Consider the following 19,236-nt stretch of genomic DNA (forward strand, 5'->3'; position numbering starts at 1 on the left):
AACCGAGATATTTGACGCTCTTTGTAGGAGAAGTCACACTGCAGGATTGTGTGTCAAATCTTCTGACACTGCCAGAATATCGTCTGAGGTAAAATGTAATCGCAATGGTCATTAATCGGCTGCCGGTGAACATGTCAAACTAACGATCAAAGACGTCAGATTTTAGCCTATGATCAGAGGAATCTTTTAGGATTTGCAAAATGTGTCTCAGACGCCCAAATTGTGTGCACCCGGCTTTACTCTCATTAATTTGCAACTACGTGTGAACCAACTCATTCATTTCCAACTACATGTCAACTAACTCATTCATTTCCAACTTAATGTCAACTAACTCTAATTCATTCGCAAATACAGTGCCCTTGCATGTTACATGAAGTTACTGTTATAAAACCTATAAATGAAGGATAATTTCCATCAACTAACCCTAATCCAAACCAAATTGATATTACTCAGTACTTATTTGTGTAATTACACTGTAACAAGTGTAACCAGTTTTTACAAAATGTTCTCCAACCAATATGCCTGCATAGGTCGTTTGTCACTTCCTTGAAATGCGACCCATAGAAGCGTCTACTAAAGTTGCTCCCCTATCGACAATATTTGAATTCATGAAATGCGATGCAGAGGAGCGTTTTCTAAAGTTGTTCTCCTATTGACAGCCATATACTTTCATTTTAAAGCATTTTACCCTTTTATCTGCATAATATTTCAGGTTTTGCTAGCTCAGTTGGTAAAGCATTGAACTATACGACGTGATCCACTATAAATCACTGGGTAGGTTTAGGGATGGGGTGGGTGTAGTTGTAAATTTAAAAAATTGCTAAATGGAAATAGGGGTGACCCCGAATAAACAAAGATTCGATGCATCGATATGCGGAGCCAGATTCGACCACCGATCTCACTGTCGAATCTTTGCGGGTGTTATGAAATGAGGATCATATCGTTTTGGCAATATGGGGGTGCTCAATATTTTAAAGACGTGTCAAGGTGCTGAGCTGAGAACTGGAAATATGACAAATGGTGGTAAAAAGTCCACACACTGCATTAAAATGAACACGCATTTTGATTGGTAACGACAGTCAAACGTCATTTCTTGACGTCAGACGTAACGCGACACTGTCATTATTTTTACACCCGCTAGAGGGCGCATGACTTTAAAACGTAAATATAGGTCGTAATAAGGAGCTTGAAAAACGACCTACAGAGTCGTATTTTTTTGAGAACAGTTTGAGTTTTTACTATCATTTGGTGGAGACAAGAAAGTACTGGTAATATAAGATAACTACATGCATTATTGTAATAGCTATAATAAGTACATGACTGCAAAATAAAGTGCTACCAAGATTATTGAAATAGTTTTACAGGAAAACTACTATTTAATTCTTCTTCAAAATAACATGCTTTGGCTACAAGCTGGAAGGTTGGTGGTTCAATCTCTGGTTCCCCCTAACCAAGTTTCAAGGCTTGATGTCACCTTGCATGGCTGACACCGCTGTCTGTGCGTGAATGGATCGGTGAATGTGTGGCAATATGTAAAGCGCTTTGGTGGCCAGCGCCAAAAAAGCACTACAATAAAAGCGCTATATAAATACAATCCATCTGTTTCTTTGTAACTATTTGTGTAATTGACTAGTAATTTCGGAGTGAATATGGGTTGGAAGTAAACCCAGTGTAAATTGGTGAAATATGTCATCAAGAATATCGACCTAATCCTGATCTCTCTCTTCTTTGGTTTAGCGGCTAAGCCTGCGGAGAAGGAGGAGGTTCCAACCGTCGCGGGAAAGGTTGACGCAGAAAAGGGAACGAAGAAGAAGGACAAAGACGGCAAAAAGGAAGGCAAGGGAGCGAAAGAGGGTAAAGAAGGGAAGGGAGAGGAGAAGGAGGAAGCCCCGAAGAAGAAAGGGGAAAAGGGAGAGAAAGGAGCATCGAAGACAGAGGCATCAGACGGAGGGAAAGGTAAAAAGGGAGGTGGAGAGAAAGGAGAAGAAAAAGGAGGGAAAGGAGGTGGAGCCAAAGGCAGTGAAGCCAAGAAGCCTGCGAAGAAGTGAACATCTAGTCACCTTAACGGTGTGTGCTAAACTTCCATTAGCCATTTTTTCATTGCTTTTTGTAAGACACTTTATAAATGTACATTTACAGTTTGTTTATTTAATTGTAAATTGTAAATAAATGATTCTCTGTTAATTATACATTTTCATTTATTTATTATTCACATGATACACATGATCAGCACTAAATAATACAACATTGGTGCACTTCGAAAAGTTATTTTACATGTAAGTTACATATAAACAACAACAACAACAACAACAAAATAATGTCAAATTTCAATTTTTTAAATATTTTAAAAGGGGAGGTCTCCCCAAATTAAAATGGTCCTCATTTACTCCCCCAAGTACTTGTTGGGAATTTGACAGGCCTGGATAAAATATTTATTGTTGCAATGTGTCAATCAGTTTTCTAATGAAGACATGAAGAACGATGGGAACATAAAGCAGAGATGGACAGTCATTCAAAGCAGTAAAAATGTTATTTTCTTTTCTGATTGATCCATTGGTTGTACATGACTGAACCACGCACGCATGCACGCACACAAGCCCCCACACACACACACACACCAAATCCATAGCTGTTTGCCTGAAATGCACAGTCTGATCTGCTATTGAGGACCAGGGCAGAAATAGTGCAAACATAGAAATAACACTGAATTTAATGGTAAAAAAAAAAAAACTGTCATTTTCATCCCGAAACTCATTCAAATGTGTGTTATATAGAGAAAAGCAGAATTCAAATGTATATATTTTTTGCAAATAAAGTAAATGTTTGAATGTATCGAATAGCTAAATTGTTTGGAATTTTTGAATTTAGTTTGGAACACTACATCTGAATTTAAGATTTTCAGCAAATGTACTGCTGTATATCAGCATATGAATACTGCCTGTTTGTAGTCATATCACATTCAAAAATATATACGGAGAGGAACACATTGAGCACTTGACCTTTTCCTGTATCGTGTAAACACAATATGAATGTATATACATGGAGTAACAAAAAGCAGCATTGGATTATACATAACAGACCATCAGCCTCTACAACTTTAATACTGACCAACAAATAATGGTTTTGAGAACAGTCCCCATATACAAGTAAAAAAAAAAAAAAAAAAAGTTTGTTCTTCCTTATGGCTGTAAAAAACAAATTAAATTATTGTTATTTGGCATCTGATGATTTTAATTTTCCTGTATAAATTATGACAAACTTTATGATGAAGTGACTAACCGTAATACGAGACAGTGGCGTGAAGCGTATGCATAATGACATATTTTTAAGGATGTAAAAAATATCATTCATTCATTACAATAATGATAGAAGTGAATTAAGGGAGCAGCTCTAATGCCGCTTTTGATGTTGAGCAATAATTCCCTGAAAACGAAAACTCTTACAGTACAGCTCATGATGCTATTGGTCCATTTACTCATTTCCAAAAAGGGGTCTTCTTTATATGGCCTGACACTTGAAATACAGTCTAACTAACAGAATAAACACAAAATGAAAGGAACACTGGGTGTTGACAAAGGCATAATAACATGTGATACCTCATTATATACCATTAGACCATTAATACCTCATTATAGACTTTATCCGATGCTTCTGTATTTGCTATGCATTTAATTATATAGAATTAAAATAATTACTTTTTATATCAAATGCCTATTCAAAACTCATCCCCTCTTGACATGAACAACACCTCATATCATTTTGCTTGTTAATGAGAGACATTTTATTGCTTACATACGATACGTCATCTGAGGATCTTCCTCTTTGGACGACATGGACTGACACACAACAAGCGTTCGGACTGTAGAGATTTTCTATTGGGCTGTTAAGCAAGACCCAGTAAACCTTATAAAACACCTTAACAACCACTCACAAATCAAGTTTTTTTGGCAGTATTATGAAGTGTTGGGATACATTTGCTATATATATATATATATATATATATATATATATATATATATATATATATATATATATATATATATATATATATATATATATATATATATATTGCAATGGTAAAGGCAGCCAAAAATCACCCTGATAATGAAACAAACAGACACATGTCTGTCGTAGTAACACCATGCTTTGACATTTTACACATGTAATAATTACTTCATGATCACTGGCAGTAATGCAAACTTGCACTGAACGAGAGAATGAGAATTGCACTGTCAAACTCAAAAAGAACAAAGACCGTTTGGCAAGACTAGGCGAATCTACAAAAAAATTCTTCACAAGTATGTTTGACTTGTATTCCTGTATAAATATATCTAAAAAGCAGCAGATATGAAGTCTTGTTTTTGAGAGTTTTTGCTTAAAACAAAAAACAATCGTCTGCCAACAGGGTCAGAAAAATAAACTAGAAAAAAAATCCTAATATCTTGAGCCTTTTTTGCTTCTCTAGTAAATGTATAATATAGTGCCAAAAGTATTGGGAGCCTCCAAATTATTCAATTCAGGTGTTCCTGTCACTTCCATGGCCACATGTGTATAAATTCAAGCACCTAGCCATGCAGAATGCTTCTACAGACATTTGTGAAAGAATGGGTCACTCTCAGGAGCTCAGTGAATTATTATGATAGGTTGCCACCGTGCAATATGTCCATTTGTAAAATTTTCTCACTACTAAATATTCCACGATCAACTGTTAGTGGTATTATAACAAAGTGGAAGCTATTGGGAACAACAGCAATTCAGCCATGAAGTGGTAGGCCACATAAAATCACAGAGCTGGGTCACCGCATGCTAAGGGTGCACAGAGTGCAAAAGTCGCCAAGTTTCTGCAGACTCAAGAGCTCATGGCATGGGTTTCCGTGGCCGGGTAGCTGTATCCAAGCCTTACATCACCAAGCGCAATGCAAAGCATTGGATACAGTGATGTAAATCATACTGCCACTGCTAGCTAGAGCAGTGGAGATGTGTTCTCTGGAGTAACCAATCACACTTATCTGTCTGGCAATCTGATGGACAAGCCTGGGTTTGGCAGTTAACCCTCGTTTCCTGAAGGAGGGAACGGAGACTTAGGTCGGACTGACCGACAAATTGGGGATCACTTCTGGGAGCCCCTATCAGCTTCGAGATATAGAAAACGGGCCAATGAACATTGGTGTGCTTTGCATATCGAACCCCGCAACATATGGGAGTCCCAGGGGTGGCCCCGGCCCTCTTGGGCGGGGGACAGTCACAGCACTGAGATGGCAGAAGAGGGAAAGACACAGGCTCGCCGTAGGGAGCTGTACCGTGGAAAGTACACATATGGGACCGCCGTGGGGGTCACTACATATGGAACCCAGCCTAACACAAGTTCCACAATGCATACAAGTGTTAGACCTGGCGTCAGACGCTCCACCACGTCTGACTGCCGCGGGTTGAGGAGGACTCGACAGGGTTCGCCATACTGGGGAACTCGACTGGAGCATATAAGCGCATGTATCCGTTCCATAGGAAAGGAGTGGCACAGCAAGCCGACACTAGAACGGGCACTTTGGTGCTACCGACTATAGGAAGTGAGAACACGGGAAGATACCGGTTCTACACGTAGGCTATAGAATCTAGCGAACGTGTTGGGTGTCGCCCTCAGCTCTACAAATATCTGTCAGCGAGGCGCCACGAGCCAGCTCCCAGGACGAGGCTACACCCCTGGTGGAGTGGGCTCTAATCCTGAGCGGGCAGGGCACGTCTTGGGATTCATACGCCAAGACAATGGCATCCACTATCCAGTGGGCCATCCTCTACTTGGAGACAGCCTTTCCCTTCTGCTGTCCTCCGTAACAGACGAAGAGCTGCTCTGAGGTCCTAAAGCTTTGCGTTCTGTCCACATAAGTCCGAAGGGCTCGGACAGGACAGAGAAAAGCCAGGGCTGGGTCTGCCTCCTCCGAAGGCAGCGCTTGCAGGCTCACCACCTGGTCCTGGAAGGGAGTGGTGGGAACCTTGGACACGTTTCCAGGCCGGTGTCTCAGGATTATGTGAGAGTAGTCCAGCTTGATAGAGGCCAATGCAATCAGGAGTACTGTCTTTAGAGACATTTTTAACTCCACTGACTGCAGAGGCTCAAAGGGAGGTCTCTGAAGTGCACTCAGCACCAGAGACAGGTCCCAAGAGGGTATAGAGGGTAGTACCTTCTACTAGTTCATGATTGGCAGCGATTGCAGACACATACACCTTGAGGGTGGAGGGAGACAGCCTTCTCTCCAACCCATCTTGTAGAAAGGAAAGCACGGCCCCGACCGAACATCTTCGGGGGTCTTCTCGATGAGAAGAGCACCAGTGGATGAACAGGTTCCAATTCAACGCAAAGAGGTGCCTCGTAGAGGGAGCTCTAGCGGAAGTGATGGTGTCTACCACAGGCTGTGGCAGGCCACCTAGAACCTCCGCGTCCTGTCAAGGGACCAGACATGAAGTTTCCAGAGGTCTGGATGCGGGTGCCAGATGGTGCCCCGTCTCTGAGTCAGGAGGTCCTTCATCAGAGGAATTGGCCAAGGAGGTGCTGTTGCAAGGAGCACTAGTTCCGGGAACCACGTCCTGTTGGGCCAGTACGGCACCACAAACAGGACCTGCTCCTCATCCTCCCTGACCTTGCACTGATGTTGCAGTGTCTGTGCAAGAAGGCTCACTGGGGGAAACACATATTTGCGTAGGCCCCGGGGCCAGCTGTGCACCAGCTCATCCGTGCCGAGGGTCCCCTCGGTCAGGGAATAAAACAACTGGCAATGGGTCGTGTCCGGGGCGGCAAACAAGTCTACTTGTGCGGCCCCGAAGCGATCCCAGATCAGCTGGACCACCTAGGGATGGAGTCTCCACTCTCCCGGAAGCACTGGCTGCCGTGAGAGCTCGTCGGCCGCACGATTGAGCAGGCTCGGAATGTGAGTGGCGCGAAGTGACCTCAGATACTTCTGACTCCACAACAGGAGGTGGCGGGCTACAGGGAACGACCGCATCCAGAAACGCACAGTTGGAAAGACATCCTGAAAAGGACGGGACATCACCCATGTAGCTCTTTTGTGAGGAAAATGTGCTCTTTTAGTGCTGAAGCACCCAGGGATCGACCGAGGCAGAATGACAGGTTTTGTGTGCAGCCTGTTTCTGCTCTCACCAGAAAAGGAACACGCCCACCGAACCAACTGTGTGTGGTGTGTGTGTGTGTGTAGTGCAATTTGCTCAGTTTCTCAAGTTTGCTGTGAAAACAGCAGCTTTCTCAGCAGCAGTGAGATCACGGTCGCGCTGTCTTGTGCCGTCTGGCCAACACAAGAGCAATTTCCGCCTGCACGCTTTCTCTCTCTCTCTCTCGCAGATAGAAGGCAGTCAGATGCTTCATCAACGCCGTTCGGCTCCGAAGTGAATGACAACAGTGCGTAGTGATCGCTTCCGCATTATACCCGCGCAGCGGGGCGGAGTGCGATATGCAAAGCACGCACGCCAATGTTCATTGTTCCGTTTTCTATATCTCGAAGCTGATAGGGGCTCCCAGAAGTGATCCCCAATTCGTCAGTCAGTCCGACGTACGTCGAACGTGACCGACTGAAAGGGAACAGCTGTTATAGCTGCAACTCCATATTAAACACTACAGATTACAATGGGATGCCATTCAAGTTCAAGTACATGTAAAGACAGGCAACCCCAAACTTTTGGCAATATAGTGTATCTTGATTTAGTAATGCTGAGATATTTATACTGGAAAACAAGACAGAAACACTGAGGAAGAGTATTATTTTTGCAGTGTACTGATACATCTCTCAAGGCTTAGAGACATAAATATCACATTCTACAAACAAAACCTGCTTTCATAATACAAAGATCGCCCCTGCTGGCTGTTGCATCATTCCAGACTAACTTTACACTTCACGGTCCACAGTGCCAGACATCTCATCTGAAGCAGACCCACCGTTCTTCATCTAAGGAGGGGAAACGACAACCTGAAAGTGCCGGAGATGAGAGTTCACAATGCAGAAACACACGTGTAATATATTAGGGTGTTCACCATAACCAAAACCTGTCCTCATCCTCCAGATACTGCTGGTGAAGAAGCCCGGTGCCTGTAGAAGATTCCAGTCTGGCTCATTTAAAAGATACAGATGGTATCTGCTCCACTGTGTTAGTGTCTGTGTCTCCAACACATCTGCGATGGTCCCACAAGCCAAATTGTGAGGAAATCCTGAGAAACAAAGGACTTGCTAATCCTTCAGCATTTTTTATACAACATTTGTCCTCCTTATTAAGTCACATGACGGTTTCTCTTTCCTCCTCCACTACTGGGATGGTTTTCTCCACCTGGAAGTTCTTCGAAGGCTCTTCCTCTTGTATGTGGAGCTCCTGGCCCGAGGATGGGATGGAGTTTTCTGAGACAGAGCCGTTCTTGACGTATCCCGGAAGGTTCCGGTGGCCATTGATAGTGACGGGCCCCAGTCTGGTGGTGAGGTGCAGGGCCAGAGGGCCGCGTGCGGTCACATTAGTGACGCTGGTGTGAGACACCATTGGTCCATAGCTGTATGTGTTACTACCGCTCCGGGCTTTTCTCTTGAAGTCCAGAGCAAGGGTCCTCCTACTCCATGATTTCTTGATTTCCGCTTGGACCTACAGAGTGATCAGAATGAGGATAAGTAAGGGATAATGTAAGTAAGGCAGGGGTCTTAAACTCGCGAAAACGGCCCACAAGATGATATTTTGTGGACCCTACTTGACATCAAAGTTTAGTGTCAGTTAGGCCCGCGCATTGTTCTGAAAATGATCTTTTTGGGGAGTTGTTGCGTTTGCCGCACTTGCCACACTTTCTGCCTCACTTCGTGTGTGTGTGTTTGTGTGTCTGTGTGTGTGTGTGTGTGTATTTGTGTGTGTGTGTGTGTGTGTGTGTGAGAGAGAGCGAGTTCGCTCGGCCCTCATGCAGTATAATTGGTTAAAACTGATGATTGACAGGAACAGAGGCTGATCAGATAATTAAAACGAATGTGGTTTAACAGAGCTCAGATGGCCAATCAAATTAAAGATCAAAGTAGGCGGGGTTTTCATATTATTTTGACTCGTGCATTTTTCACACACACACACACGCACACGCACACACACACACACACACACTCAAGCCCACATGTTGCGGCATTCGTTTCGGCTTTTGTTCACACAGCGCTCGTCCCGGGTCGAATGCCGCAATATTACTAGGTCTCCACCCGGGTCGAATTCGGTAATCAATCCCGGGCGACCTGGCAATGTTCCGGGAATATTGCGGGTCTGACGTGCAGTGTGAAAGGGGCTTCAGACAGACAGATGAGTGTGTCAATCTATCGCTTAATGCCGTTGCAGAGGAAGACTATTCTTTCCGGTAAAATCACATGACTAAATGCACACACAAATGCACACACAATGCAAGGTTTCAATGCTCTTAATATACAATCATTGAGGAAAATTTGAATGAAGAAGAAAACTATATGAGATCGGATTATAACACTGAACATTTGAGGCGATTTTACTAAAAGTCTACTATTAGACAACTGAGGAACTCAAAGATAAGCAGCAGATGTATTTATTCACTCAAGCGAAGAATCTCGGGCCTAATAATATATTAGATACGAATTAATGCAAATATTGTTTGCAAATAGTCCCAAATAGATTATTTCCCAACTAGAATTAGACTTAGAATTTCGTTCACTTTTCTGTTTGACCTGGTTATGACCTTGCTTTAAATTAGTCTATTATTTTAAATAAAAATAAAAACATTTATTATTTCAGTTACATAATGATTTAATTTCTATATTTAAAAGCTATTCATAAGCTATATTTAAATAAAAAAAATAATCTAGTAGGCAAAAGAAACCTATGAACCAACCATTCATGTTCAAAAAGGAATGTTCAAATTCAGAGGAACAGTTCATGTTCTGTTAATATAACTGTTAATAATAAAGATTGAGAAGATTGGATCAGTTGTGATCTTGTTTTTTTTGTGTGGAATACTTGATACAGAGTCTACCTCCAGCGGGCCAGTAAATTAAGTTTGAGACCCTTAAAGTAAGGGGTTTATTCTGCGCTAACAACCGGCTGAAGTTACATTATCCCGCTTATTTCACAGCTACTTGTCTCAAGTAAATTAGACACAAAATATTGTCTTGAGTTTAAATATTTTATTAGCTCTTACGCAAAGCGTTCGGAAAGAAAAACTGTTTAAAATTGCTTTAGGCCTTTATCTATTGCTGAAAAGATTTGTTTTTTTGTTTTTACCATATATGTTGAAATTAATGCTGAAATGGATAGTTCACCCATAAATGAAAATGAGCCCATGATTTACTCACCCTCAAGTCATCTAGGTGTATATGAAATTCTTCTTTCAGATTAATAAAATTGTAGTTATATTTAAAAAGTCCTGGCTAATCCAAGCTTTGGCAGTAGGCTCGATGTAGCTCTGTTTTTAAAGTCCATAAAAAATGCATCTGTCCGTCAAATAATGTGCTCCACACGGCTCTGGGGGCTTCTGAAGCGAATCGCTGCTTTTATGTAAGAAAAATGTCCATATTTAAAACTTAAAGCTCTGGCCGATTGCCTTCCGTTGAAAAAGTATTGAAAGTGTCTTCTCGCAATTCAAGATACGTACGGCCTTTTGAACTGCAGAGGCACTTTCAACACTTTTTCCAAAAAATGAATATGGCATGCGATCGACGAATGCCTTTATTAACCCAACGGTGCGCATGTTATTTGACGGACAGATGCCTTTTTTATGGAGTTCAAAAAGAGAGCTATCTACTGCCATTAAAAAGCTTGGAATAGCCAGGACTTTTTAAATATAACTCAGATTTTATTCGTCTGAAAGAAGAATGTCATTCACACCTAGGATGACTCGAGGGTGTAAAATCATGAGTAAAACACCTTGAAGTCTTCTTTCATTGTAACCGGTGGTGGTCAAGTGTTTCAGTCATACGATGGCACCAGACAGTCGACGACAGCGGAGTGACACGTTAAGCATATAAGTAGTACCGGTCAAGATCAAGTACCCGGATGAATGGTGTTATTCAACTTTGGCGGTTGTTATCTGGGAATAACACACTGCTGGAATGTGCGATTGACCGATCAGAATCAAGTATTTCACAGAGACGTGTAATAAATTAGAATATAACACTTACAGGGTTCCTACGCAATTTTCATTTCAAAATTCCATACTTTTCCAGACTCAAATTTCCAGACTTCCCTACAGATTTTTCCAACCATATTTAACTTGTTCTGATAAATTGTTTTAAAATTCAACTGCTAACAGGTATGTTACATTCTAAAGGTTTAATATTGGCATTTTTGCCTTTTATTAGGATAGGAAAGTAGCTAGACAGGAAGTAAGTCCATGAGGCAGGACTTACATAAAATAACCTATGAACCTATACACAAATCCGCCGCAAACTTTATGGGCGCCGCCATCTTGCCTGCCGCCATTACTGCGTGCCTGCGAAGTGCGTGACGGTGTGATACTTGCCGGTGTCCTCTAATGACATTTCAATGAAAGCGGATCCTGCACATTAAATAAAATGTCTGGTGAAAGGGAACATTGGGTAGATGATGTCAGGCAGTGGCCAAAACTTACAGAAAGGTATTTTATTGACAACAGGATGTATTAATGTATAAATGCGTCTGCCAAATGTAATTAAGACAGCAATAAAACTGAACACTGTCATTGTGAGCTGTGTTGCTAATATTAGGGCCCTGCTTTCCGTGATCACGGAATTGTTTTACACAAACACGTTTTAAGAACATGAAAAAACGAACAGTTATGAGGACTTATGCTGCACTTAGAGCAGTACTGCGCGGCAGTAATGCACGACGCGCTGTAAATGATAAAGGATCAAATGAACGTAAAGAAAACCACTTAAAGACAGAAAATAATTAAAACATACGTGCCTGTTACAAAGGGACTTTAAGTCACAATTACACAAATGTAACTTTGTAGTTTTCTCTATTGTTACTGACAGATTATGGTACGAGTCCACTGCCTGAAAACCTCACGACACTGTGATTCATACGCAGTGGCTGATCTGTGATGAAGGGATGCAGTATCTAGCCAATCCATCCCGAACTCATGCCCTGTAGTTTAGGTTCTGACGCTCATCGCATGCCAGATGATTAATAAAATAATCTTATGCCTGTAGGAACATGTATTCTATTGCTACAACTGGTCATGGCTATTTATTGCAGCTTGTGAACATGCATGAGCACATCGGTAGGTCACGCAAGTTTACGTGCTGATTTAATAAGGCCATATTTTTTGTAACTGATCGTTTCATATATGTCTAATTGTGACTAGGTCCCTTTGTAATGGACACGTATGTTTTAATTATTCTCTGTCTTTAAGTGGTTTTCTTTACGTTTATCACAGCGCGTCGTGCATTACTGCCGCACGCTGCTGTTTATTTATTTATTAATTTATTTATTTTATTATTATTGAAAGTATCAAGATTTACAAACAAATATCGTTGCATAAAATCAACTTCTTCGAAATAGGATACAGAAAAGATATAGCCTGAGGGAGCAGCTCTTAATACTAATAAGAGAAAAACTAGTAAATGCATTCGTAACAAAAATAAAAATAATTTATTAGGGAAAAAAAGTAGGCTATTATAACATGACATGAGGGGATAATCAGTCATTGTTAAGCTATTAACCTCATTTGAGAAGTGTTTTAGTGTACGCACTGCTCTAAGTCCTTAGCAGCAAGGCACGCAGTAATGGCGGCGATGCTTTACTTCCGTGTTTCGCCGGATTTGTGTATATACAGTGCCTTGCGAAAGTATTCGGCCACTTGAACTTTGCAACCTTTTGCCACATTTCAGGCTTCAAACATAATGATATGAAACTGTATTTTTTTTGTGAAGAATCAACAACAAGTGGGACACAATCATGAAGTGGAATGAAATTTATTGGATATTTCAAACTTTGTTAACAAATCAAAAACTGAAAAATTGGGCGTGCAAAATTATTCTGCCCCCTTAAGTTAATACTTTGTTGCGCCACCTTTTGCTGCGATTACAGCTGTAAGTCGCTTGGGGTATGTCTCTATCAGTTTTGCTCATCGAGAGAATGAAACGTTTGCCCGTTCCTCCTGCAGAACAGCTGGAGCTCAGTGAGGTTGGATGGAGAGCGTTTGTGAACAGCAGTTTTCAGTTCTTTCCACAGATTCTCGATTGGATTCAGGTCTGGACTTTGACTTGGCCATTCTAACACCTGGATATGGTTATTTTTGAACCATTCCATTGTAGATTTTGCTTAATGTTTTGGATCATTGTCTTGTTGGAAGACAAATTTCTGTCCCAGTCTCAGGTCTTTTGCAGACTCCATCAGGTCTTCTTCCAGAATGGTCCTGTATTTGGCTCCATCCATCTTCCCATCAATGTTAACCATCTTCTCTGTCCCTGCCGAAGAAAAGCAGGCCCCACACCATGATGCTGCCACCACCATGTCTGACAGTGGGGATGGTGTGTGTTCAGGGTGATGAACTGTGTTGCTTTTACGGCAAACATAACGTTTTGCATTGTTGCCAAAAAGTTCAATTTTGGTTTCATCTGACCAGAGCACCTTCTTCCACATGTTTGGTGTGTCTCCCAGGTGGCTTGTGGCAAACTTTAAACAACACTTGGATATCTTTAAACGAAATGTCTTTCTTCTTGCCACTCTTCCAGAAAGGCCAGATTTGTGCAGTATACGACTGCACTCTGCAGTTCCTCCAGAGGGATCATGGGCCTCTTGGCTGATCTCTGATCAGTCTTCTCCTTGTATTAGCTGAAAGTTTAGAGGGACGGCCAGGTCTTGGTAGATTTGCAGTGGTCTGATACTCCTTCCATTTCAATATTATCTCTTGCACAGTGCTCCTTGGGATGTTTAAAGCTTGAGAAATCTTTTTGTATCCAAATCCGGCATTAAAACTTCTCCACAACAGTATCTCGGACCTGCCTGGTGTGTTCCTTGTTCTTCATGATGCTCTCTGCGCTTTAAACGGACCTCTGAGACTATCACAGTGCGGGTGCATTTATACGGAGACTTGATTACACACAGGTGGATTCTCTTTATCATCATTAGCCATTTTGGTCAACATTGGATCATTCAGAGATCCTCACTGAACTTCTGGAGAGAGTTTGCTGCACTGAAAGGAAAGGGGCCGAATAATGTTGCACGCCCAATTTTTCAGTTTTTGATTTGTTAAAAAAGTTTGAAATATCCAATAAATTTCGTTCCACTTCATGATTGTGTCCCACTTGTTGTTGATTCTTCACAAAATATTACAGTATTATATCATTATGTTTGAAGCCTGAAATGTGGCAAAAGTTCGCAAAGTTCAAGGGGACCGAATACTTTCGCAAGGCACTGTAGCTAACCTATTGAAAGCGTATGACTATATTTATATGTTACATAAAACTTTTGGACCTAATCTTTTTTTTACTGTCTATGTGGTAGATTGATCCAAATGGAATGAAAAAATGTGTATATATTATATACATTTAGAAATTCTTAATTTTATATTTATAAAATGAAATAGGGACAATAGTCTGGAAACATAAATATTTTTCCATACTCTGATTTATTTTTTCCATACTTTTCCAGACTTGGAAATTAATCAAATCAAATTCCATACTTTTCCAAAACCCGTAGGAACCCTGCACTTAAGATGAAAAAAGTGTCTCAGTCAACATGAACTCACCCTGTACTTATACAGTATGCAACAATAACAACATATTTTATGTTTTAGGTAAACAAATTTATGAGATACAGAAGTACAGAAATTCAGAAATTCCTTCTTACCTCTCCATTGCAGAAGCAATATATAATTGCAACAAAGAATCCCTGGAAAACAAAGCATGAGTTTAAATATAAAGATGCAAGTTATGGAAAATAGGTTTGTGTCTATGTACAATCATCTATATCTCAAGAAGTTAGAAGTTTTACCTGGAATGAGTTAAAGAGCATTTCATAATGCATCTGGATTTGCCACGGGACCCCAGACACTTCTGTGTAGGGCATCGCCATGAACACGATGTAGTGAACACCAAACAATGGCATGAGCACCAGGGTGGATTTTAACAGCTTTCTATAGGGCACAAACAAGATAAAGAACCAAAGTTAATTTAAATATACACTACCGTTCAAAAGTTTGGGGTCAGTATGTTTTTTTTTCTTCTTTTCTTTGAAAGTAACACACTTTAATTGAGCAATGATTCATTAAATTGATTGAAAAAAGTAGAGACATTTATAATATACACCAATCAGGCATAACATTATGACCTTAAGATGTAAGATGTGTGTGTGTGTGTGTGTGTGTGTGTGTGTGTGTGTGCGTGCGTGCGTGCGTGCGTGCGTGCGTGCGTGTGTGTGTTTCTATATTTGCAGGTACATTTGGTGTCCAAAATCATAATTTTTTTCAAATGGTTCTATTTTTAATTATTTTAACAATTTGTTTCTCATTCTCATGGACTGTTACATAACAATATAATATTTTCTGTAAAAAGTGTCATATAGTTGATCATGTATTTTTTCCCCATCATGTATCATTATACAGTAAGGAAAATAAGTATTTATTTTCTATTTTGCAAGTTTTCCCACTTGGAAATCATGGAGGGGTCTGAAATTGTCATAGTAGGTGCATGTCCACTGTGATAGACATAATCTAAAAAAAAAAAAAAAAATCCATAAATCACAATATATTATTTTTTTTTAAACTATTTATTTGTATGATACAGCTGCAAATTTGAACACCTGTTTATCAGCTAGAATTCTGACCACCTCCACTCCATTTATTATCCGAAATTAGTAAAGACACCTGTCCACCCCATACAATCAGTAATGATCCAACTACTAACATGGCCAAGACCAAAAAGCTGTCCAAAGACACTAGAGACAAAATTGTACACCTCCACAAGGCTGGAAAGGGCTACGGGGAAATTGCCAAGCAGCTTGGTGAAAAAAGGTCCACTGTTGGAGCAATCATTAAAAAATGGAAGAAGCTAAACATGACTACCAGTCTCCGTCTGACTGACGCTCCATGCAAGATCTCACCTCTCACCTCAATGATCCTAAGAAAGGTGAGAAATCAGCCCAGAACTACACGGAAGGAGCTGGTCAATGACCTGAAAAGAGCTGGGACCACCGTTTCCAAGGTTACTGTTGGTAATACACTCAAGACGTCATTGTTCGAAATCATGCATGGCACGGGAGGTTTCCCTGCTTACACCAGCACATGTTCAGGCCCGTCTTAAGTTTGCCAGTGACCATTTGGATGATCCAGAGGAGTCATGGGAGAAAGTCATGTGGTCAGATGAGACCAAAATATAACTTTTTGGTCATAATTCCACTAAACGTGTTTGGAGGAAGAAGAATGATGACTACCATCCAAAGAACACCATTCCTACTGTGAAGCATGGGGGTGGTAGCATCATCCTTTGGAGGTGTTTTTGTGCACATGGGACAGGGCGACTGCACTGTATTACGGAGAGGATGACCGGGGCCATGTATTGCGAGATTTTGGGGAACAACCTCCTTCCCTCAGTTAGAGCATCGAAGATGGGTCTTCTAACATGACAATGACCCGAAGCACACAGCCAGGATAACCAAGGATTGGCTCTGTAAGAAGCATATCAAGGTTCTGGCGTGTTCTAGCCAGTCTCCAGACCTAAACCCAATAGGGAATCTTTGGAGGGAACTCAAACTCTGTGTTTCTCAGCGACAGGCCAGAAACCTGACTTATCTAGAGAAGATCTGTGTGGAGGAGGATATATTGTGATTTCTGGATTTGTATTTTTAGATTCTCTCCATGATTTCTAAGTGGGATAACTTGCAAAATAACAGGCTTTCAAATACTAATTTTACTCACTGTATAATCCAAATATTGTATTTTACTTTTCTTTGGGTAATATTTTGTTTATTCTATTTATAAAATCCCTGAATAATCATTTTCCTTAATCTTCAACATTGAATTGTTTTAAAAAAGTGTTTTTATAAAAATGTGTAAATTCTTTTACCAGACCATACTTTGCCTTTAAATTGTTCTAATTTTCTCCCACAACTGTGGTATACAGGAAATTATTTCACTCATATCTGAAGTAAAGGTGTGTGTGTGCACTCTCTGAGAAAATATTTAATCTAAAATCTAAAAAGTTTTTACACCAAGAGCTATTTTGTAAAACGTCAACATTGTTACCACAATATCAAAAGGAAAACAGAATTTATCACTGATCACACAGTGGGTTGTTTAAAGGTCTTTTAATCATGATTTCATTAGTGCCATGTCCTTTTAGTATTTGTGCTGATGGAGTTTTGGGCTAAAAGGTTTAAAATTATGTTGCCATCAAACTCTGTTACCAATACTATTTGACTAATTTGTCTGTAACAGTGTTCACAAACAATACTATAAAGAAAATAGTTTGTCGCTAATACTACAAAAGGAAGTGACTTGTGTTTGGCAAGCACTGAATTATTCAACTACTAACATGGCTTAGAACTAACAATAACTAGAATTATTTTCTAGTTCCTTAACTTTTTGAAATGACAAATGTATCTCCATTTAAATTATTATACTATAAATACAGGTATACATGTGTTGTTTATAAAAACAACAACAACAACAACAACAACAACAACAACAAAAACAGTCTTACCTATACTGTTGTCTGGTGTCACATCTCCCTGCATTCGTTTCTCTAAGTTTTGTTGCCAAGACTCTGATTATATTCAGGAACAACAAAAAATTTACCTTTGGGGGGAAAATACACTCATTTAATGGATCATAATTGAGGCTAATAATAGACACATGAAATAACTGCATTATTGGAGGATTCTTACACTGTATTTTCATGAAAGGAAATGGGAGGCAAATAAATCAAATATTTGATGTTTATCAGTTAATCATGCAAATGTCAACAGAACTACTGTACTAAAAAGCACAAACTTTATTTTCACTTATGGAAACGTACAACAATTGCTGTCAGAATAGGGATCTGCACAATCCACTTCAGGTTTCCTGCGCTTAAATCCCAGCACCTGTTGATCATAAACCAGATCAGTCACTATAAAAGATCTCATTAATATTTAATATATACTATCCATAGCTAGCATGTTTTTTCAAGAGTCTTTCGCAAAATGTCCTGCATGTGCATGCATTACTTATCATGCATAGAATATTTGATTTGTTAGACAAGCTGAATTACTACTGCATTCCTGTATAAATGGACACAGATTCAAGCTCAAACACTTACTCTGTGTCAGCAAGAGTTGCTCTCACGCTGGCCCAGATGGTGACAAACATCGCAGGAACACCTGTTCAGTGAAACATTCAGTGAACTTCACTTTTCAGTTGCAACATACAGAAGGACAAATGGATTTATTATTATTACTACACAGCACTCCAGGCTAATAAGAATGGCCTTCAATTTTGATAGTCTTGGATGAAATGTATTAAGAAAAAAATACTGTATGCCAGTATGATTTATTTATGAATGTATGCATCTGTTATATTATTTACATTTTTGCTGTATCTATCATTGCAAATTAATTAAACAAAGTATATATTTATGTATATATTTTAAAGCATGAATATATATCAGAGTAGTGGGTAACACTTAAGTGGGTAACACTTTAGATTGGGGAATATATATTTACTAATAACTAGTTGCTGGTTGTGACGAGCAGGGCGAGGGGATGATGAGCGCCAGCTGCACCTTACACCGGTCTCGGATCTCTCACAGAGGAGTGATGGGAGCATAAAAGGAGGAGCGACGACAGTGAAGGACGAGAGAGGACAAGGCCTGGATTTTATGTTATGTTTTGTTTACGTTTTGTTATGTGCAGTGTTGGGAAAAGTTACTTTTAAAAAAGTAATGAATTGCAATATTGCATTACTCCCTTAAAAAGTAACTAATTACGTTACTTAGTTACTTTTTAAGAAAAGTAATGTGTTACATTACTTTTGCGTTACTTTTTTTCACCTGGGCTGGGCTTGTTTTTTTATATAAAAAAAGTTATATTTTTGAGCAAATGTAAAGACCCTTTCACACCAAAAGTAGATAATAAGCCTCAGGTAACACTTCACCAATAAATAAACAATCTAACTCATTAAAAGTAAGCAGTAAGTACATTGGTCATTAAAGTGAGATTAAATGGATACAAATATTTGATTTATTTAACATATTTAATTATTGGGGGCTTGCATAGTATTCTGATTTTTGTTTTACA

At 39.9% G+C, this 19,236-nt stretch overlaps 2 protein-coding genes across 2 annotated transcripts in view; one reads left to right on the plus strand and one right to left on the minus strand.

Moving 5' to 3' along the window:
• The window catches only part of tmie (transmembrane inner ear), a 71,189-nt gene extending 69,015 nt beyond the window's left edge, over positions 1–2,174 (plus strand). The window contains exon 4 of the mRNA XM_067452282.1: positions 1,738–2,174. Within this exon, the coding sequence (XP_067308383.1) occupies positions 1,738–2,048 (311 nt within the window). The 3' untranslated portion in view covers positions 2,049–2,174. The remainder of the gene's footprint in view (positions 1–1,737) is intronic.
• Positions 2,175–4,105: 1,931 nt separating this feature from the next.
• The window catches only part of pth1r (parathyroid hormone 1 receptor), a 133,956-nt gene continuing 118,825 nt past the window's right edge, over positions 4,106–19,236 (minus strand). The window contains exons 8-13 of the mRNA XM_067453218.1: positions 18,261–18,321; positions 17,979–18,045; positions 17,664–17,758; positions 14,959–15,100; positions 14,815–14,856; positions 4,106–8,631 (exon numbers count right to left, since the gene is read on the minus strand). Coding sequence (XP_067309319.1) covers positions 8,278–8,631; positions 14,815–14,856; positions 14,959–15,100; positions 17,664–17,758; positions 17,979–18,045; positions 18,261–18,321 — 761 coding nt within the window. The 3' untranslated portion in view covers positions 4,106–8,277. The remainder of the gene's footprint in view (positions 8,632–14,814; positions 14,857–14,958; positions 15,101–17,663; positions 17,759–17,978; positions 18,046–18,260; positions 18,322–19,236) is intronic.

This window comes from Pseudorasbora parva, chromosome 9, assembly GCF_024679245.1.
Source record: "Pseudorasbora parva isolate DD20220531a chromosome 9, ASM2467924v1, whole genome shotgun sequence".
Taxonomy (NCBI): domain Eukaryota; kingdom Metazoa; phylum Chordata; class Actinopteri; order Cypriniformes; family Gobionidae; genus Pseudorasbora; species Pseudorasbora parva.